Raw genomic sequence first — 24,032 nt, forward strand, 5'->3', positions numbered from 1 at the left:
CGATCTGCTCAAAATCTTTGACCAGCTCCATTCCCAACCAGGGCTGGTTTTCCCCTCCATAGGAAATCAGGTGATCTCTCATTCCCAAAGGCTCACCAAAATGAATCAGATTTAGTGCAAATATCCAAAATGTTTTAGCCCAGAATCCCCAGCTTAGAATCCCCAAGCTTAAAAGATCCATCAGTTCAGAAAACCCATTAGTACTGTCAATCCCAGACTTAGGATAAGAATTCTTAACTAAACAAAGAATAGCGATGATCAAATGGAACAAAATGAACAGTGTCAGTTACATAAAAAATTTAATGATTTGCATTAATATTTACAATAAGAGTCTGATACATAAGATATTCACATTGTCCAGTGGTCAATGGCTTTGAAAAAACAATTCTCTGATGAACTGTTTGAGAGAATACAAATAATCAACAATCATAAAAAATTGTCCTAAATAATACAAAGATATATAAATTAAAGAAACTGAGATTTTTCTCTGACATCTATCATATTGGCAAAAATGAGAAAAACTAGAAACAGTCTCTCATTAAAGAAAGGGTATGGGAAGAAAATAATACTAACACATACTTTGTGGAGCTGTGAAATAGTCCAGAGTAACCTTGGAAAACAATTTGGAATTTTAAAAAAATGAATGAAGTGTTCATATCCTTTGGTCTAAGAATCCCACTACTGAAAATATGTCTCAAGTCAATGATAGAAGGAAAGAAAGATGCTGAGATTTAAAAAAATAGCAGCATAAATAGAAAGCCAAACCTGAAAACAAAACAAAACAAAAAGACTAAAAATAAAATGGGTGTCTATTGATTGGGCAATGGTTAACCAAACCCTTGATACAAATATTAAGAAATGCTAATATTCCAAAAAATTATGAACATGAGGAATATAAATAAAAATAGAAAGACTTGTAAGAAGTAATACAGAGTAAAGAAAGCAGATTCAAAATAATAATATTAGCAATGACTTATAAAAATTGGATAAATTATAGTGAAAAATTCTGGTTTTGAAAAACAACTAAAGAGACATATCTTCCTCCTTTAACTAGAGAAGCAAGAAACTCAAATATGAAACATGGTAGATGTTGCTAGATGTAGTCATTGTGTTGGTAGAATTTCCTAAAAAGTTTTTCTTTCTTCTTAGTAAAGATTGAATTATTTTACTGGGAATAAAGGGGAAAGGGAACATGCAGGGAAAGGGAAGAGTATTAGGGGAAATCATTTAATTAAAAAGAACATGGTTATAATAAAAACAAAGGACAAAAAACTTATAAAAATTAACACCCCATTATTACATATATTTGGTTCTCTGAAGAAAGCTAAATTCAGAATTATGTAAGAAATTTCTTGACATTGACATTTATATTAATCAATTATGGTACTAAGCCACTAATGCTTTTCTTGGAACAACAATTTTAAAAAACAAATAAAAACAAACAAAAATAAAACAAAGCAGTCAGTTCTTAAAACAACATTTAACAGGCAGGAATCTTGATTTTTTTTTTCTTCCAGACACTAATCTGCCTGCCAGAAGCACTAATAAGCCGCCAAAGACAGTTCATCGTCTCTGTTACATAAAACATAAGACAAAACCTGGCTCCCTTCTGCAGGAGGCCTCTCTACAAATAATATGACAAAAATGTTCCAGATAAAAATGCCATTTTTTTTTTGAAGGAGACAAGAGTTACAAACTGCAGTTATTAAAATCAACTCTTGGTACTTACCAGGGAGGGTAGATATAGATGATATCCTGTGGACCTCCCTTCAGGTAAACTGCAGTTTCCTTTGTGAACAGGACCTTCAGTTGGGTGCCAGGGACTAGGACAGCATCCTTAGAAGAGCTGTCAGCAAGAGACATCTCTAACAACTCACAGATGGCGATCTGCATTGTGCATTCCTCATGCATTTCTATAATCTTTACAATCAACACTCCAGATTTTTTGCCTACAACATGAAAAGACAGAAATAAAAAAATTCAAAAAGATGCACTAAACAAAGAATTCCCCCCTTCCTTTTTTCTGTCTCGAGGGAAAAATATAGCTGCAGAAAAGATTAAAGATACTCTACAAAGGCAAAATATGGTCACATTCTTCCTAGTTATCAAAAATAAATAAACAGGCCTAATATGTTACATATCTATCTATCTATCTATCTATATATATATATATATATATATATATATCTTCATGTGAAAAAGTGAAAAATAAATCAATCCATGTATATAATATATGTATATATAAAAACATACATATGTGTATATAGGTACCCATCTAATTTTTCATAACTTGTGTTTATGAACTATTCAAACCATGTGTGTATTTTTCTTATTTTCCAGGAAAACTTTTTGGATAGAAAATTTTTCCCCATCGTCAGACAAACACATATTTCATAGATACTTTATATTTGATTGCTCCAAAATAGATTCTCTGTCACTGCCCATAGAAACTATTCCAAACCTGCTCTTCTCAAAACTCCCATGTTCCCCTCTCCATTCTCTTTAAGCTAAAGGCTTCACCTCTACTTTATGGAGGAAACTGAGAATATTCACTGTGAACTTTCTTTTCTTGTATTCTCTGCATCTCAAAAGCCCTTGAAAACTTCCTTACTTTCTCCTCCTTTTTTTTCATACTATAATTATAAGGTGGCTCCCCTCCATGCTAAGGCTAACCCTATATCTGTACTTGATCCCATTTTCTCCCAAATTCTTTAGTTGACTCCTCTATAAATCTTTCCTCCCCTCACCAGCAGACCTCCCTTCCCCATTTTTCTCTAATCTTCACCCTCTACCTCATTGCTGGTTCTTTTCTCTTGTCTTTAAATATGCTCAAGTCACCAGCCCTGGAGTCTGAAGGACCTCAGTTCAGACACTTAATAGTTACCTAGATGTGTGACCCTGGGCAAGTCACTTAACTCCATTGCCTTGCAAAATAAAATAAAAATAAATATGCTCAAGTCTCTTCATCTTGGAGGAGGGGGAACCAAGCTGTTATAGTCTACCATCCCCTTAAGTTGTCATCCTAAATCTCTTCTTTTCTTAACCAAAATTCTAGAAAAAAATTATATTTGTTGCCTTTTTTTTTTTTACCAACTCACTCCTCAACCTGGAATCAATCCAGCTCCTGATCTCAATACTTAACTTGAATTGCTCTTTTCAAAGAATGGTGCTTTAATCATCAAATCTGATGGACTTCTAGAAGCTGTAATTCTTTTTGACCTCTCTGGGCATTTTATATTGAAAAACACTTTCCTCTTAGACACTGACTTCTCTCTGAGTTTTCATGATAATATTTTCTCTTGATTTTTGTTCTACATAACAGTTCCCTCTCCGTCTCCTTTGCTGGATCATTAATCAAAGAACATCTAACTTGGAATGATTGACAAGTTTCTATTCTTGGTCATCTTTTCTTCTCTTTCCACAATCGTTTTCATGATAGCCTCATTAATTTCCACGGTTTTAACTATCATTTCACTGACATATTTTGTGTGTGTGTGTGTGTTTGTGTGTGTGTACACACACCTGGTCTTCTCTCCCTTGACCTTCAATCCCCCATGAGGACTGCTGGATATCCCAAAGACATCTCAAAAACAACATGTTCAAAATAGAACTAATTTTTCTGCCCCCAAACCATTTCTCTATAAGAACCTCGTTATTTCTGTCTAAGGTAAAAGTTCTTTTTTTTTCAGGTCCATTGTGGTTCTGATTGCTCTTAAGCATTTTTCTTTTATCTCACTTTTGTTTATTCATTTTTTCACACTACTACAATAGTCTTGTTGTGAAAGTAAACATCCCCCCCCCCCCCCAGACAGAGAAATCTCAAGAAAAATAAAAAGAAAAAACAAGTGTACTTTAGTCTGTATTCAGACACCATCAATTCTGTCTTTGGGATGGATAACATTCTATATCATAAGTTCATCAGAGAAATTCCTCCAATACTTTTTTCTCCACAATTGCTATTGTTAGCTGTATTTCCCTCCATCCTATTCATTCCCAACCCCATTTATTCTATTCTCTCTCTCCTTCCACCCTGTCCCTCCTCAAAAGTGTGTTGTATTGGTGCGGCTAGGTGGTGCAATGGATAGAGCACTGGTCCTGGAGTCAGGAGTACCTGAGTTCAAATCTGACCTCAGATACATAATAATTACCTAGCTGTGTGGCCTTGGGCAAGCCACTTAACCCCATTTGCCTTGCAAAAATCTAAAAAAAAAAACAACAAAAAAAAAACCTCTAAAAAGTGTGTTGTATTTGAGTACCCTCTCCCACAATCTTCCTTCTCTTCTATAACTTACAACCCCCTCTGTCCCCTTTCTCCCATCCCTTTTCTCCCCTTTTTCCTCTAGGCTAACACAGATTTCTAAACCCAGCTGAGTGTGTGCATATACGGTATTTCCTCTCTGAGTCACTTCCAGTGAGAATGAAGACTCACTCATTTCCCCTCAACTTCTCCCACTTCCACTCCATTGAAAAAGGTTTTTGCTGCCTCTTTTATGTGAAGTAGCTGAGCCCATTCTATCTCTCCTTTCCCTTTTTCCCAGTACATTTGTTTCTCACACATTAACTCCATCTTTACAATATATTATATTATACCTTCATATTCAGTTCCCTCTGTGCCTTGTCTTTATTTGGTTAAGGTAAAGGTTCTTAATATTTTATTTGTATAATGGCCCTTTTTGGAAATCTAGTAGACTAGGAACCTTTAATGTTTTTAATGTATAGAACAAAATCCACAGGAAATTAATTATATTGGAATACAGTAATCAAATATTTTTTAAAAGAAGTTCATAAACCACTTCCCCTAAGTTAATAATCTGTGATCTTCTAGTCTCCCAGATCTGTAATGTCAGAATTATCCTCAATTCCCCATTCTTCATCAACTAAAATATCTAATCAGCTGCTGCAAAGTGAAATAACAGTTAAAGGTAGAAAGCAATCAGATTTGGGAACATAATGATTAATATGTGATGGTACATGCTATATATACATATATATATATATATATATACACACACATATATATATACACACACAAATATATGTGCATATATGAATATATGAATGAGAAAAACTACCAAGACTTTTAGAATTTCTGTTCATTCAGATGGTACATATATAGTATGAAATTCTATATTTTAAAAGTGAATATTAGTTATTTCTCATCTCTTACCCACCTTAAAGTTGAACAAATAAATGCCTGGAGATAACATTCCTTCCAGCTGTCTCTGATGATCCCCATTATTAACCTTCCCACTTCATATTAAGTGTGTTTTGTTATCCCATTCTCAGAGTAAGAGGAATAGGAGTCAAAAAATTTGTAACATGGAAACAAACAATTGCTTCATAAATTGGCATTTAGACATTGAGCTAAATCAATTAAAAATCAATGATAAATTATCTTAAGCCAAGATAAATCCCTCAGAAAAATCATCCATTCTTTAAAATTTTCCTATTATCTATGTCAATAATTCTCAAATGTCTCTTCCTTCTTACTACAACCTTTCTAATTAATACAAGATTCCAGCAGTCATAATAGTTTTATTTTTTACATTCTTAATCAGTTAATTATTTTTTCTAAATATTGTTCTAATTAATGTAAAGACAAATTTTAACATTCATTTTTAAAAACTTTTGAGCTCCAAATTTTTTCCCTCCTCTTCTCTATTCTTCCCTAAGACGCTAAACAATTTGAAGTGATATATATGTGCAATCATGTAAAGCACATTTCGGTATCAGTTATGTTGTAAAAGAAGAAAAATGAAAACAGTATGATTCAATCTACATTAAGATTCTATCAGGGGAGGCTAGGTGGTACAGTGGATAGAGCACCAGCCCTGGAGTCAGGAGTACCTGAGTTCAAATCCAGCCTCAGACACTTAATAATTACCTAGCTATGTGGCCTTGGGCAAGCCACTTAATTCCATTGCCTTGCAAAAAAACCAAAAACAATGATTCTATCAGTTCTCTGGATGAGGACAGTATTTTCCATCATGAGTCTTTTGGAATTGTTTTGGATCTTTGTGTTGTTGAGAATAGCTAAGTCATCCATATTTTATCCTCTCATAACACTGTTGTTACTGTGTACAATGTTATCCTGAGTCTATTTACTTCATTCTGCATCAACTCATGTAAGTCTTCCCAGGTTTTTCTGAAATCTACCTGCTCATGATTTTTTATAGAACAGTATTCCAATACATTCATATAACACAGTTTGTTCAGCCATTCTCCAATTGATGGACATCTCTTCAATTTCTAGTCCTTTGCCATCACCAAAAAAAAAAGAGCTGCCATAAATATTTTTGTATAAACAGATTCTTTTCGCTTTTTTGTGATTTCTTCAGTGAGTGGTAATATATCCAGATCAAAGAGCCTGCTCTTTGTGCCTGAGCAGTTTGATCACCCTTTCATCATAGTTCCAAATTCCTCCCCAGAATGAATAAATCAGCATTTATTAGACACTTACAATCTGCCAGGACTGTACTCTGAACTCTGGAGACACAATGATGTAAATGAAACTTACTAAATTCAAAGAGTTTATCATTTATTGGAAGAGACAACATAGACATTTATACAAAAATACAAAATAAACATGAAGTCATCTGGGATGGAGGGCATATTAATCTCTGAGAAGAGGAATCAGGAAAGGGCTTCATGTGGAAGATGGTAGTTAAATTGGGCTTTCAAGGAAACCAGGGTTTCCCAAAGGTGAATGAAGACAAGACTCAAAGAAGGGAGACGGAATGTCAAGGGTGAGACTTATTTGGCTGGACTATAGAGTGTATGAAAGGGAGAAATTCTTGTGATATTAGAAGTGTAGGTTGAAGCCATGTTTTTGAAGGGGGTTTAAAAGTCAGGGGAGTATAACATTTGATCCAAAAGAACCAATGGCATCTACCGAGTTGGAGGAAGAGGGGTTGACATAGTAAGACTCTGCTACAGGAAAACAGCTGTCTGGGGAAGTGAGAAGTGGGAAGCAGGGAAACCAATTAGAAGACAACTGCAGTAATCTAAGACAGATTGTGAGGCTATGGACTAGGCTGAAAGCTGTGTGAGTGGAAAAAAAAAAAGGAACTGCCATGAGAGAAGCTGTGGAATTTGAATTGACAAGATTGACAATACACTGCTTCCTCCAAAACCTCTCTCAAATTTCTTCAAACTTACATGAGAAAATGTATGCAGAATACTTAACAAACTTCAAAGTGCCATATAAATATTAACTATAATCATTATTATTAACTGTTATTCTTATAACTGTAGTCTCTATCTTTAGCGCAATCTCTTAATTATACATGAAGTACTCATGCATAGACTATACACAAAAAAGCATTTCATTATGGGTTTTTTTTTTGCCAGTTTTTGCCAGGATGTTTGCCAGTTTCTTCCTCCCTTTTCTTAACTGTATTTGGTATTTGTTCAGAAAATGCCAATTAATTTTAATAGGAGTATGCAAACTATGATCAGAAAGGTAAATCCACTACAAGTAGAAAAGCATGAAACATTCAAACACTGGTGATGATGTTGGCAATAAAAAGGCAGCATTTATTTATCTATTTATTTATTTATTTGTTTGTTTGTTTGTTTGTTTATTTATTTATGTTTGTTTATTTTAGGTTTTTTCAAGGCAAATGGGGTTAAGTGGCTTGCCCAAGGCCACACAGCTAAATAATTATTAAGTGTCTGAGACCTGATTTGGACCCAGGTACTCCTGACTCCAGGGCCGGTGCTTTATCCAGTGCGCCACCTAGCAGCCCCAAAACGGCAGCATTTATAAAGCCACTATTATTACGTAAAACACGATGGTAAGCACTTTAAAATTATTTTTTCACCCCCCCCCCCCCCCCCCCCCGCTTTGAGGTGGATACGGTGAAGTGCTTTGGTGCACGGTCATATGGATAGCCAGGAGTCTGAGGCTGAATTTGACCCCAGATCTTCCTGACTACAGGTCTTACATTCAATCTACTTTGCCACCTAACTGCCTCTGAGAATTATTAACTATCCAATGTGGATAATTAATAATCATTCATTGCTAAGGAGATTCTACACCGCTACCATCTCCATTAACAAGGACAGTTAAAAGTTAATTATACTAAGATTTAGATTTTAAAAGGAAATTGGAAACTTTTGAATCCAACTACCTTAATTTAGAAATGAATAAAATGGAACCTAGAGAGGTTAATAAATTTGTCCAAATTTCATATATAAAAGAGAAGAAAATGGACTTAAACTAAGGTCTTCCAATTCTAGTGCTTTTTTCATTATGTTGTATTATATTATTTGTATACATTTGTGCACTGTAGGTTCTTGGTCAAAAATCCGTAGTGGAATTTAAGGTTCTTTTGTATAAGAGCAATCATGTCGAGCCTCACTCACCAATTATTTCTAATTGTCTGCTACTGTGAGATGCACCTCTGCCTATCGAATAAGGACTGGTAGGGAAGTAAGAAAGCAAGCCCATATATGTGCTAGTCACTGTATTAAATACTTTACAAATAGTATCTTGATTTTCACAACGAATCCCATTATTCCCATTTTACAGTACATGAAACTGAAGCAGAGAGAGGTTAAGTGAATTGTGGGGGGGAGGTTCACACAGCTGGGAAGTATCTGGGGGTGAATCTGAATTTGGGTATTCTTGACTCATGGCCCAGAAAACCACCAAACTTCCCCAATACATTGATTAACCCAGTGTCTTATTGAATGAATATTGAATCATATTGGCTATGCTTCTAAACATCATAACTACTTTGAAATTTCACCAAAACCATAATAGTAATCCTCTCAACAAATGCTAACAAGCTACCATTAAATTCAGTTCACACATAATTACTGGATAACATCCATGAGGAAAGTCAGAAGATAGAGTTTATGTGCATGGAAACTAAATTTTGGAAAAACTTCACACCCTCATTCTCCAAGAACAAGATTTCTTTGTGTCTTCAGAATTACAGTTCTCCATCAAGTCCCAGGTCATCCAGCAATCTCCAAACAGACGCATTTCCTAACCACAAGGACTTACTCAGTGAACAGTAAACAATAATGCTCTCACTTCTCCATTCCACATTTTTTTTTTTTTGCCTTTCACCCAGTCTAAAACATTCTTAGGGCAAAGCCACAATAATTCTAAACATGAAATGGAAATCTGAAACCAACTCTTAAAAAAAATTCTAAACAAGTCTAACCAAACAATTTAAATGTTCATCCACAATCCCAAGAGATATGAGCAACTAAACCCTAACTTGTCCTCTTCCAACCATAGACAAATTCTGCTAGGTCAGAGTTATCCTAATTGGGCTTACCACATTCTGATAAATTGACCAGTACATTCCAGTATAAAGGTAAATTATCAATGGAAGTAGACTTTTTAAAGAAATTTATAAGTTATCCAAAAATAGTGTGAAAATTCTAAGAACATAAGACACATATAACATTAGTCTTTAAGGAAAATTAGTAGTCAAAAAATGATACTGCATTATGTACTTTAAAAGAGGAGGCTCTTTACAGCTTTTATTTATTCAGTCAGATAGGGTTGATCAACAGGGCCTCAACTGTGATTATACAGTCTGTTTTTCAATGTGTATTACTTCCTTATTCCTCATTGCTTATGGAAGCATGACAGACCAAACACTAAACTACGAATAGATTTTTTTTCATTGTGTACTTATGTTCGATATTTTTGGCTCAAAGGAAGGCTTTGACAAAATGTATTTCAAATTAAAAGGAAGAATAAGAAGATGAGAATAGATTTTAAGCTAAAAACTGGTAAGAAAGAGTGCAATGAGTTCATGAATTTGTCAATGGTTTTGAAAAGTAAATGTATTAGAAAATTATATCTACCAAAAAAGAAAAGAAATTATTTTAGTATTCTAGAAACTAATATTAAGCTATAATGTCCCTAAAGCTTTTAGATGTGCTCTCTATAACCTATCTCAATAAATCACTATTTTATTAAATACCTACTATATGTAAGGCATTAAGCAAAATAAAAGGAGCTCACAGTCTAAAGGAGGAAGATAACATGTAAACAATTATGCAAAACCAGTTAAGTTTCTATTTTTGTTATTGCTGTTCAGTTGTGTCTGACTCTTTGTGATCCCAGGAACCATAATGTCCATGGAGGTTCCCTTGGGAAAAATACTGGAGTGGTGTGTCATTTCCTTCACTACTGGATTAAGTAAATAGAGATTAAATGACTTGCCCAGGGTCACACAGCTAGTAAGAATCTGAGGCTGGATTTGAACTCTTCCTGACTACAAGCCCAGCACTCTTTCCATTGTGCTATCTCAGTGTCTCATATAAAATATAGACAAGATAAACTGGAAATAATCAACATAAGGAAGCCATTAGAATTAAAGGGGAGGGAGGAAAGGTATCTTCTTCTTTTTGTTTTTTGCAAGGCAAATGGGGTTAAGTGGCTTGCCCAAGGCCACACAGCTAGGTAATTATTATTAAGTGTCTGAGACTGGATTTGAACCCAGGTACTCCTGACTCCAAGGCCAGTGCTTTATCCACTATGCCACCTAGCTGCCCTGGGAAGGTATCTTCTAAGTGGAATTTTATTTGGGCCTTGAAGACACCCAGTAAAGCCTAGAGGTAAAATTACACATTTTAAATTCCTTAAAACTCACAGAATTACATAAAAATTGATACCACACAAAAGAATCTCTACATCACAGTAAGCATTCCGTCTGGTTTTATTTATTAAGTGCTCTTAAAAAGTATTCATGAGAGTTGGGTCTAAATAATCTTATACTGTCCATTTTGTTTACAATAACTAGAAGTTCCACATTTTCTCCTATATAAATAAACATTTAGCTAGACTCATATGACACTATTTGAAATGCTGTCAGTTTCTGATGAGGTGTCTGAGGTAGATAACATTGGAGAAGTATCTAGTTAAACCCCATTTATTTTATATATCAGGATACTTACCCCTAGAAAGGGGATATAACTTGCCCAATATCACTTAGTAAGTTACTATCACTTAAATAAATCATTAGGGGGTGGAGCTCTATCAACTACTCAACTGTATGCTTCAATGAAACAAGGAATAGAATTTCTACTATAATGTAGAAATTAGACAATTTAACACTTAATTTTCACGCCTATATCTTTCAATCCAAACAATAAAAATGCTATTGCCTTTTTTTCCCTAAAACTCTTTCCTATATATTTCTCTGAATAAAAGTTTTCTCATCAATCAAATAAAATTCTAACATTTGATGAAACTAAAAAAACTATATGTGGGCAAGTAGGTGACATGGGATAGAGTACTGGGCGTGAAGTTGGGAAGACTCATCTTCTTGAGTTTAAATCCAGCCCCAGATACTTACTGGTTGTGTGAAATCTGGGAAAGTCACTTAATCCTGTTTGTCTCAGTTTCCTTATCTGTAAAATGTGATAGAGAAGGAAATGGTAAACCATGCCAGTATCTTTGCCATGAAAACACCAAATGGGGCTATGAAGAGTCAGACATAATTGAAAAATGATTGAACAAAAAGGTTCTATATGTATAAATAAAAGAAAAAAAGTTCCTTGAATGTAAAGTTAGAAATATTAAGGTAACAATAATAATAGTTAGCTTTTATATAGTGTTTTAAGGCTTGTAAAAACACTTTAAATTTTTCTCAATTTTATCCTCAAGGTAGGTGCTATACTTTTTATTCCCATTCTACATATGAAAAACTAAATCAAGAGGGTAAGTGACCTAAGTTTCTAAGGCTAGATTTGAACTCATATTTCCCCTAACTTCAGGTCCACCAGCTACCTGCCAAGAGAGAGGCTTAAGCTTGGACAAATGGTTTAAAGAATTGCCATTTCTGCAATAACAATTATAAGATGAGAAAGACAGAAATCTTTATATTGTGGAATTTGTAATGTAGTATTATATTTTAAGGTTATACTTTTTGTGACATTCTGGTTTTTTTTTTTTAGTCTTTGCAAGGCAATGGGGTTAAGTGGCTTGCCCAAGGCCACACAGCTAGGTAATTATTAAGTGTCTGAAGCCAGATTTGAACTCAGGTACTCCTGATTCCAGGGCTGGTACAGTTGAGAAACTTAGACAAACAGGATTAAGGACTTAGCCAAGATCATACAGTTAGCAAATATCTGAGACCAGATTTGAATTCAGGAAGATGAGTCTTCCCAACTTCATGTTCAGCACACTTCTATCTAATGTGCTACTTAGCTGAGCTGATTTGATATTTATATGCCATTAATATTTTGGATTATAGTTTATCATCACTATGCAGCTGGCTCTCAGATTTCTCTTGCCCTAACCCCTATCCTGACCTCCAGTCTTACATCTCCAATTGCTGACTTGGTGTCTCACACTGGATGCCCCATAGCCATCTTAAACTCAACATGTTTAAAACTGAACTCATTATCTTTCCCTCAAAATGTTCCCCTCTTTTTAATTTCTTTATTGTTGTATTAGGTACCTTCATTCTCCCACTCACTGAAGTTCATACCCCAGTTGTCACTCTTAACTCTTCTCTCCCTTAACCCAATCTTTTGTTAATTCTGTGTTTTCCACCTATACAAAACACACAGACACAGACACACATACACACACCCCAAACCCTACCCTTCCTGCTACTCATCACTGCATTATTACAATTGCCTACTAGTTAGACACCCTACCTTAAGTTTCTCGTTCATTTACTATTCAGCTATCAAACTGATCTTCCTAAAATACAGTTCTGCCCATATCATTACCTATTCAATAAATTCTAGTAGCACCAGGATCAAATATAAAATCCTATATTTGACTTTTAAAGCCCTTCATATTCTAGCCTCTTCCTAATTTTCCTATCTCCTTATACATCTCTCTCTTCTACCTTCTATGTATTCCAATGACATTGGTCTCTCTCACCTTCAAAAAGTACATTTTTACTGGCTGTCTCCCTGCCTCAAACAATGTTCCTCCCCATCATGTCTGAGCTTCCTTGGTTTCTGTTCAGTCCCTCACCGTCTGCAAGAAATCTTTCTTAGTCCTCCTTAATCTTAGCTTCTCTCTGACCCTGCACCCAATTTATCCTTTCCAGATCTTGTTTGGACAAGATTGTTTGCATCTTTTCTCCCTCATTAGACAATGAACTACTTAAGAGCAGGGATTATTGCTGTTGTTGTTATTGTTATTATTATCATTTGGCCTCTCTTTGTGTTAGGAGTGCTTACCATAATTCCTGGCAAATATTAGGTTCTCAATAAATACTACTTGAGGGACAGACTGATTTTATTAGTAGCAACAACATAGAAAACATTATGGTTTCTTCTTTACTTCCATGATTTTAAATAGTCTGTTGCATTTTCAAATATGATTTTATTTTTAAATTCAGTGAAAATTTTTTTTTCCCAGTGAAATACTGTCACTGAAGTGTTTGTTCACAGACAGTTTAATAATGTGTTGATGACGTATTAGACCTCGGACACCATGACCTCTAAGGTCCTTCCAAATTTAAGATTCATTGAAATGACTTTTCCTAGCTAATAATGGAACTTGCTGGATGCACATATACTGCTTCTAACCAGACTTAGTCCATAAAGGCAAGGACCCCAATCTAAACTTTATCTTTCCCAGGGTCTAGCACAGTGGTTCTAACTGATGGAACAATTGGAGTCAAATTTGGAACCAGAGACCCACAGTCTGGTTGTCGTATTTTTTGGGGGAGGAAGGAGGGAGTTGGCACAGCAATAGGGTTAAGTGAGTTGCCCAAGGTCAAACGGCTAGGTAATTATTAAGTATCCGAGGCCAGTTTTGAACTCAGGTCCTCTTGACTCCAGGGCCAATGCTCTATCCATTGTGCTACCTAGCTGCCCCAGTAGACTTATTTGAATACAAATTATGCAAACACAAAACAGGTTAAATTCCTTCAGTGCACTCTCCTGACTTGGAAATGTCAAAAGAATCAAGATTGGCCTTGAATTGTGAAAGCAGCTTCCTCAAAAAGAAATTATGCGGGGTGGCTAGGTGGCACAGTGGATAAAGCACCGGCCCTGGAGTCAGGAGTACCTGGGTTCAAATCTGGTCTCAGACACTTAATAATTACCTAGCTGTGTGGCCTTGGGCAAGCCACTTAATCCCATTTGCCCTACAAAAACCTAAAAAAAAAAAAAAAAAGAAATTATGCATAAAATCTTATAATTTCTTGTTTAAAGGGAAAAATATGAACTGAAAAATAAGTAACAATTAGTTTGGTGGAAAAATTGTTGTTCATTCATTTATATCTAACTTCCAATATGGGATTTTCTTGGCAACAAGATTGGAATGGTTTGCCATTTTCTTCTCCAACAGATCTACTTTGTCACACAATCAGAGATTAAGTGATTTACCCAGTCACACAGCTACAAATTATCTGAGGCTGCATTTGAACTCAGGTCTTCTTGACTCTAGGCCCAATGTTCTATCCACTGAGCCACTAGCTGCCTCAGAAAGATTAAGATATAATTAATTCAATTCAATAACCCTCTAATAAGCACGATATTGGAGAGAGCACTGGCCTTGGAGTCAGGAGGACAGAAGTTCGAATCCAGCCTCAGGCATTTAATGTGTGACCTTGGGCAATTTACTTAACCCTGATTGCCTTGCTACCAATTGTCCTGATTCCTATCTCACCACTAGAACCAGAAGGCTCTGGAACAGAGAGTAAGGCTGGTACAAAGCACCCCCTCACTCAAATCCAATGCATGTGCTTGTCATACCATCATTCCCTTTATATATATTTTAACATTATGGCAAGATGCCAGACTAACAGTGAACTATGTTGGTAGGAGAAATGATAAATAATTTAGGAAGCCAATGAAAACTGTGCCTCACCAATGACAATAAACTTTTTGAAGGACAAAAGCAAAATTTTCAACATATAGATAACGTGTCATTAACAGTGCCTGAATTTAGCCCCATAAATAAAAATTTTTGCCAAACCACATACTGACTCCCTCAAGAAGCAAGTTTTTTTCTCATATGGTTGATCCTATTATGGTAACTTTAAAATCTCACTTCTGGAAAAATTTTTAAAAGTATAAAGGAAAAATTATTTCAAACCTTAAGGCTAAAAAAAAAAGATCACCAATTGTTGTTACACTATTGTACCAGCTTTCAAAATTATCCATAGTGTGGACAGACAGTGAAAGCCTGGATAAATGAAATACACAGTTGATCCAAAAGAATTGTACAATAGCATCAAACTCCTCACCCTTGAGGTCTTACTCTTAATACTAAGAGTAAATGAGAAAACAGACAGACTTAGAAATAGAAGGAAACCTAGAGATTGGTATGTGACCTTCTCTCACATACTCTACAAAACATTTTCTGGAGGTGTTAACAAGGATTTAAATGGCTAACATGAAGGGGAAAAGTAAAGAGAAGGAGAAGCAAGAGAGTTAGATGACCCTATAAAATGGACTATTTAGCCCCATGAATAATCAAGAATTGGCTATTATATCACCCTTAATCTAGTTGTTGAAGGTCTCTAATTATTCCCATTAAAAATATGAAATGCTTTGATAGTCAAATTACCTCTAAGGATGAACTCCTCACACTTCTGATAATTTACTATAAAAAAAAGGTCAATTAGAATCACAAATATCCAGGATATGAAGTCATAGCCTTATTTTCTATAGGCCTAATATTATATTCTTATGGGATGATCTGCTTTCTGACTTTACTGATTCAGATGATCATATATTAACAGTTAATATGACCTCTTCTCCTCCAAAGTCACCAAGCACTAAATTAAATACAATTGGATGAATTGAGACTTGGGTATTATGGAGAATAAATCTATGCTTGAATCCGGTAATTGGTTTTCTGGCTTTATTGGTCAGAGAGAAGCTGGAAGTGTTCCAGAGGCAGCACATTTGACCCCAGGGAAAAGAGGAAGCAAGAAGAGGAACTAAACTAAACCTTCTTCTGCCAAAACAGCACTGAAAAACTCCAAAGAAGTTATAATCAGCCTTCCCTTAACGGGAACAAAGGATGTATTAGATAAGTCAGAAGGGCCTGAAGACAACTGCAGTAATAAATACAAAATGGTTGTTTTTATAAGCAAAATAAAAGGGGGGGGAAGATTTTAAACTAGAATTTTAACTGTTCTTCCTCATCCCTTATTCCATTCTCCCATCTTACATCCAAACTATTTAGCAGTCTGAGCTTCTTTTAAAAGGGGAAAAATTATAGTTCACAACAAAACAAAAGATTATAATAGAAGTTCAGGCATTAATGTAGCAAAGAAACAATCTCTCTTTTTTTTTCTTTATTTGGAAATAAAACACAGATGGTCAGAGGTGAAGTTGTCCACATCAGGGAGGTCCAAACTCCACCCTCGGTGCTGCTTTAACAGTCATTTTGCAAGGAAACAAACTACTGTTTTATTATTTACCGAAGCAAGCTAGTTAGTTAATGATCAGCATGACATTCTCCACTCCTAGTTACCCTTTAATTCAAACTAAAAAAACACTGCATCAGGAAAATTGGTATGGACATTTTTAGATCCTCCATTTTTAGAGGAATTATTTAACTCTGAGCTTTCCTTCTCCCTCACCCCTCAAATCTATGCAGAAAACTAGGATCACCAGAGCATGGCTTCTCCCACTCCATTCACTGAAGGGGTAACTTTAGAACAAGACTATTGCCGGCAAATCAAAGCAGCTCAGAAGAGTTCTCTGGCATCTGCTGTGAAACTAGGCATGAGGCCAAACAAATCCTGATTCCCTGAAAAGTCCTGCAGGGGAATTCAAGCTTTGCAATCCTGAACTACAGGGAAAAATCACCACTCCCCACAAAGGATTCAAACAGTTGGATATATTTTGTATCCACACAGACACTCACATTTTCAAAGATAGACAGAGAGATATTGTTGTTCAGTCATTTTCAGTCATGTCTGACTCTTGGTGACCCCATTTGGGATTTTCTTGGCAAAGACATGGGAGCGGTTTGCCATTTCCTTCTCCAGCTCATTTTATAGATGAGGAAACTGAGGCAAATGGAGTTGAATGACTTGTCACAGTTATAGGAATAGATATGTCTTTGTGCATATATAGAAATATATTTGGAAATACATATATGTGTGCAAATAATGAAATATATTTGTTTTGAGTAAAACTATAGAAGCATTTATATATTTCAATCACTGGATTCTGCAAATATTATTTCATTTTTTTCCTCATAACAATCCTGAGAGGTAAGTTCTATTATTATTCCCATTTTTATAAAAGAGGGAACTGAGACTAATTGTGGTTGTGACTTGCCCATAGACACACAGCTGGTAGGTATCTGAGGGCTGCATCTGAACTCAGATCTTCCTACTCCTGGCCCAGGGCTCCATCCATTGCACCATCCAGCTGCTGTTACACTATTCTTCCTTTAAAAAGTTGCAAAAGCTGCCAGTATATACCCCAAATAATTTGAAGATGCAAGAAGGTCCAAGATCTCACCATAGCCCACCCTATGCACTTAAGCTAAAGAAGCTTCTGCTTGGTCCTACACATAAGATGTCAACATCTGAATCCCTAATCTAAGCAATAGCACATTCTAGGATGGAACTAAGGGTGTCTTGTCCCTTTGGTTAACTGCCTAACTTCCTATTAAATGACAGTGTGGCTAATAAAGGGTCTTATCACTCATTCAAAAGAGAGTGATTGAGCACCTACAATATGCAAATGACTGCTGCATCAATAACTCCATCTTCATCTTTCTGCTGTGCTCCCACAATTTTCCAAGACAATAGTCAAATTATTTCCTCCATAAAGGCTGCCCTGACTTCCCAAGTCAGAAATTATTTTTCCTTCTTCACAGTTATTGGCACTTTTTAGCTCTTACATATTCACTCTCATAAAATTCTTGTTGTTGTATGTCTCTGAAGCCTACACAGTTTGCCAGCACCAATCCAGGAAACTGAATCACTTCCATTTGAACTGTCTTAGGAAGAATCTAAAGATCACCTGGCAGGTTAAGATACCAAAGACTGAGTTCCTTTCTCAAACTAAATTGCCAAGCACTTAAACTCTACTACAGAGAGCACAAGTCTGATGGGTTGGGCACATTGTTTGAATGCCAAATGTATGCTTGCAAAAAACCAAAACAAAACTATTTTATGGAAAACTCACAAATGGTAAGTGTGAGTCAGAAAAGGCTGTACAAGAACACTCCCAAGGTCTCTCTTAAAAACTCTGGAACTGATTGTGTGTCAAGAGACACTGGCTAGTCCCACAATGGTGTGCCCTCATCAGAGAAGGTATTATGCCGCATGAGCAAAAGAGAATTGAAGTAGCTCAGAAAAGCAAAAAACAAAATACACTAGAAAAACAAATACAGAGAATCCATCCTTAATGTTCATGTGGTCTATTGTGCCCAACCTGTGAAAGGGCATTCCGAGCTCATACTGATCTCATCAGTCACAATCAGACACACTGTAACTTGATATTAACAGAGTGGTATCATTTTGGTTGTCTTTGAGAACAAAGGACAACCAACTACCAAGTTCTATCTTTTATCAGGCAATTTCTATAGTAGTTCATAAACCTTAGATTATAAGCTTCCTGAGGACAAGTATTATCTAATGTCTCTAAGTAGATCACAAAGTAGGTGAAGAATGGATGTTTACAAAATAAATGTGTCAACTTTTCCATTGTTTACCTAAAAGGATACATTTTAATATATGAGTTTCATAGGAAAAAAAGAGTTGATTTCATGGATTATGGTAGATTTTTCCATTTCTCTTGTCAAGAATGCCATTAAGTTAAAAAAAAAAAAACCCTTCCTGAATCACAGAAATTAAGAGCAGGAAAGCACCACAGTGGTCTTCTAGTCCATACACAAAATGAATGTCCACTATAAAATATTCCAAAAATGATCATCCAGACTATGTTTAAAACCCTGGAAGGAATACTCTACTAGGTCTCAATACATCCCCATTCTGGGCCAGCTCTGTTTGATACAATTTGACTTCTTTTATCAAGTTTTTATATCAATCCTTTTTAGAAGTAATTTTATTAAATTCCTTTTATGAGTTTTTTTTGTTGTTTATTCCTCTATTTGCTTCTAAGAAATAAATCCTTTTTCTTTGCATTTTTCTCTGTTATTTCTCTGTTCAAAATGTTTTTAGCTATCCTTTGAGCCTCTAAACTACACTTTTATCATCTAAAACAAAAGAAATGATGGAAGCATCTTTAATAAACTATAACATAATTTACTAAAAGAAAAGAAATTTACTAAAAGGAAAAGTGAAAACTCATGTTTTTAAAAGTAGTCATAGAGGAACTTTTATTTATTTTGTTTTTTAGCATTAATTCTAAAAACAACAAAAAAGAACAATAAAAATAGTCATTTGCTACTGAAAACAAACAAGTAACATTAGAAAACAAAAAGCATTAGAAAAAGTCTAAATTAATTTAAAGAGAATACTATATGGCAAAACTAAGTTGAATTAAGGGGTCTTGTCAAGTCAGTCCTATGCTTTTTATTCTCAACTCTAAGATACCTTTTTACTCCCCAAATGCTTGAACTCTAAAATATTTTTAAAATTAGAGATAAGAAGAGGGATTAGACCTTTGAGTTCACTAAAATGAGTAATTCCCAGACAAGGAAATTCCCTATACTACCATAGATCAGTATTGTTCTATAATTTTTAGTTTGAAAAAGTTACATAGGAGATTAGAGGTTAAGTGACTTGTCCAGAGTCACAAAGAATGAGAAGTGGAACATAAATCAGGTCTTCTTTGCCCTGAGACCAGGTTTCTAATCACTATGATGCTGTCTCTAATATGATCAAGAGAGAGGAAAGCAAAAGGTGTGTGTGTGTGTGTGTGTGTGTGTGTATGCGATACTTTTTTCCTCAGGAATATATATTTTATTTGTAAACATAAGTTATATATAATATTTAGATAGATTAATATATATATATAAATGTGTATTTAGGTTTCTAGATTAATATATATGAATGTGTATTTATGTTTCTTATATGTTATACTATCACATAAGAGAATATTTATTCATCTTAAATCTATAAAGAGTATCTACATGTAATATTGGAGACATTTTATATATGCATATCTCATACATATATACATAGAGACAAATATAAAAATTCCTAAAGACTATCTCACTGCATTTCTACATTAATTTATAAATTTATTTTGAATAGTATACAAAAATGTTTTTGTTTATCAAAGACATGAGAAATATAAATACATAGTAAGTTATCTTCACTGAGTGGTTTATTAAAAAACTTATTGCTTCAGTTGAAACTCCATTATCTAAACTACTTTCTTATGGCCCTGACAAAAGCATTCCAATACTACTGAGACGACGGTAAAGGAAGGAAAATGGAATAAGCATTTTAGATATTATGTATTACATATTAGGTCCTTTGCTCAGCCTTCCCTTGCCTTTTTTTCTTTTCTTGAAATATTTTAACAAATATTTTCTCATTGGATCCTCACAACAAATGTGTGAGAGATGTCATTATTAATTCTATTTTACAGATAAGAAAACAGAGGTTCAGGAAACTGTCAAGCGTCATTCAGCTAGGAACCATCTGAATCCACACTTGAACTCAGGTATTCTTGACTCCAGACCTAGTCCTCTATGTACTGCACCATCTACCTAAGCAAAGATTTCTAGTTGTCAATCTTGTTTTGAGTCCAAAAGTGCAAAATTTAATTCAATAGATAGTATTTTAAAATTCTCAAGGATAAAATTCAATATGTAACAGAGAAACAAATCAAAATCTTCCAAAACCAACACTAACCCATCTTTGTCTTTTAACACTACTTCTTGAAATAAATGTGTTTATATTTGTATATATTTCTGTACATGTAAATAGAAATAAGCATATATTACTCATCTAATTTGAATCTTTATATTATATATTGTATTATTTAAATTAATAGTTTCCTTTTTAATTCTATGCATAATACTTTATCCATTTAAAAATATTATTCTGAGAATGGGTCGCTAAGCTTTACCAAATGCAAAAAGTTAAGAATTCTTGTCCTGAAAAGAATCTCTATTCTATTAGTAGTTGAGTGAGAAAAGAAAAACGAAAAAGAAAATCAATGAGACAAGTCTTAATATTTTAGGAATTGATATTGCAGCTTATTCATTTTTGTTTAGGAACAAACATACCCTGTGTAAAGTATATATTATAGTTATTATCCCCATTTTATAATAGGAAACTGATGTTTGAGAAATTTTAAGAGACTTGCCTATGGTCACATAGCTGTAAGCATCAGAGATGGGTCTGCATTCAAGTTTTCCTGACTTTAAATCCAGCACTCTCATCATTATACCACAATGTTCCTTTACAGCTTAGAAAAGAACTCTCATTTATAAAAAGCTTCAAGGTTTATAAAATAAACCTTGGCAGAAAGGTGATGCAGTGGATAGAGCACTAACCTGGAGTAAAGAGGACATGAGTTTAAATCCAGCCTCAGACACTTGACTCTAACAAGTTGTGTGGCCTTAGGCAAGTCACTTAATCCTGACTGCCTCCAATCCAGGTCCATCTCCAATCATCCTGATTCATATCAGATCACTAGACCCAGATGACTCTGAGGAGAAAGTAAGACTAGCACAGCACCCCCTCACTCAAATCTAAATCAGTACTTGTCATGGCATCACCTCCCTGATGGCAGGTCCTCTTGGAGATTAAAGGACAAACGTTACTTTAAGCTTTTTACAGATATAATCTCATTGCCCCCCCCTCCATCACAACCCTGGAAGGTAGGTGCCCCATTTTACAGATGAGGAATATCAACCTGACAAATGAGAATTGGGAACTAGCCAGGGCAATGATAATAATATGTTAGAGCATTAAGTCCTGGTGCCATTCTATGCCTTTCCTTCTGTCCTGGAAACCTTCACACAATACTCAATATACCACCTGTCTACTGTCAAACATTAAAAAGAAAGATTAATAACTAACTCTCGTTAAATCATCCTAACAAGTTTACCAGGGAAACCTATGAAAAATACAAAACTTAGAACAAGTTACAAAAATCAGCCAGCGGTGCCTATGATTCAATAGCATAGGCAGTGTTGACTAGAAAATTGGAAAGAAAATTTTACATCTGTGATGATCACGACTCCATCATTTTATCTCCTTGCATCATATCTGGCAATTTTTTCAGGCTGGCAAGCCTAAGATCTGAGGGGATCAGAAAACCAGAGCAGGCATTTGGTTCCAGAGTTTGGTGCCCAGTTTTCCTTCTGGAAAAATTACAAAACAAAAAACAAAACAAAAACCCCCAACAACTCACAAAGCAACAATGTGCAATAAAATGTGGCACCAAAAGAATTAGAGAGGTGATGAATATAATTTTGTAAAAGTTATGGTGGGGAAACAATTACTTAAAGAAAAAGAACATAAGGAAATTAAATTTGAGGAAAAGAATAGAATGAAGGATAGCTAAAATCCTGAGTTATTTTTCTGGAAGCTTGGGTTTTGTTAAAAGTCTATTTTAGATTAATAATTGGCAGTTACTCTGACAATCCCTAGGCTGAAGTGAATACTTTTACTGAGGAGAATCAGACAGTTTTAATCCAAAGAGGAATCTGAGTAGGTCACCCTCAGTGTAAGAGAACTATCTGCAGTCTGGACAACTTTGAAAAGTATTTGGGGATTTTTCTACATAAGAGAGTCCTAGACTATATACCTACAAATAAATCTTGGGATATTTTTGAATGGCAGAACAATGAGAACGTAAATGTGTAAGGACACATGCTAAAAGAGAGATCTCAAGCATCTCAATACCAGGAAAGTCCCATAGCATCATATTTTGAAATACCTACATTTTTTTTTAGAGACTGTTTTTGTATATCTGGGGCCTTGTCAATTCTGAGCTAAATTTAGCTTGAAGAAATATTTGGTATGCATTTAAAATACATCTGCTTTGGAGACCCTTACAGAAAAACTCAAATATTCCCAAAGAAAAAGATTGCATGCAGCCACAAAAAGTTTTTAACCCAGAATCCTTTGTTAGTCTATGAAAAAATTTCAAGGTCTGTAAACTTGTTTAGGAAATATATATCAATATAAATATATTATATATATACATATATATCATACTTATAATTAGTCTCCTTTGTAATCCTATGGCTCATATATCATATATTTAAAAGCATTAATCTGAGAAGGGGTCCCTAGGTTTCAATAGACTCACAGGGGTCTATGAAACAAAAAGCTAAGAACTCTTGTCCTGAAAAGAAATGCTATTAGCAGTCTGAGTTAAAAAAAAAAAAAGAAAGATAAGCCTTCTTAGGACTGTAGGATATGATATTGTAGTTTATTGTTTTTCATTTAAGAACATACATGGCTATTTTTAGTTTATGATTCTTGATATCCAAAGCATTGTGAAAATACTTGTCCCAGCTGTTCCTGAACAGATGCCAAAGAATAAAGAACTGAGAAGCACAACCAATACTAATATACTCAAACCTTAATTCATACCTCAACCCTAAGATTTTTTCACTTCTTTGGTCTGGATTTGACATCATACAAATACAATCAAGTGAAAAATCATTGGAGATACCATCAAGATACTTGTTATATCTTAAAACGATTGAGTATCTGTCTTGAAAATTATTCCCTCCACCCCATCTCCCCCTGCCACACACCCAATTTAGCTTCCCCACCACCACCCTGTCAGAAAACAAGGAAGAAAGAAATGAAATGGTTTCTCAATAGATAGTAATGAAATATTGTCATGGAAAATAAGCTAAAAAAATCTGGGAAGCAGGTGGGGCTGGTTCCAAAGTGTCTGACAAAACAAGGTGTGACTTTGTTATGGCCCCAGAGGAACAGAAGACACAGGAGAATGGGCTTTGATTATTAGGAGTGCATCTAAGTGTTAGAAATGGAGGGTTGGGGGTGGGGTGGGGATGAGGTGGAAGGTGGAGAAGAATCTTGAAAAAAATGATTAAAAATTAGAAAGGAAACAAATTGGCATCCAAGGAACAAAACTATTCAGACATCTTTTTTTTTTAAGGTAGAAAATGTTGCTGAAGAAAGGTCACTTGTGTATTATATTACATTAAT

The 24,032-nt window shown here is 34.9% G+C and overlaps 1 protein-coding gene across 3 annotated transcripts in view; it reads right to left on the minus strand.

Annotated features, from left to right (window-relative positions):
* SPIDR (scaffold protein involved in DNA repair) overlaps positions 1-24,032 on the minus strand; it is a 546,668-nt gene that overhangs the window by 364,352 nt on the left and 158,284 nt on the right. For all 3 annotated transcript variants that reach the window (XM_074206957.1, XM_074206956.1, XM_074206958.1), the window contains one exon: positions 1,730-1,949. In XM_074206957.1, coding sequence (XP_074063058.1) covers positions 1,730-1,949 — 220 coding nt within the window. The remainder of the gene's footprint in view (positions 1-1,729; positions 1,950-24,032) is intronic.

This window comes from Macrotis lagotis, chromosome X (genome assembly GCF_037893015.1).
Source record: "Macrotis lagotis isolate mMagLag1 chromosome X, bilby.v1.9.chrom.fasta, whole genome shotgun sequence".
Taxonomy (NCBI): Eukaryota; Metazoa; Chordata; class Mammalia; order Peramelemorphia; family Peramelidae; genus Macrotis; species Macrotis lagotis.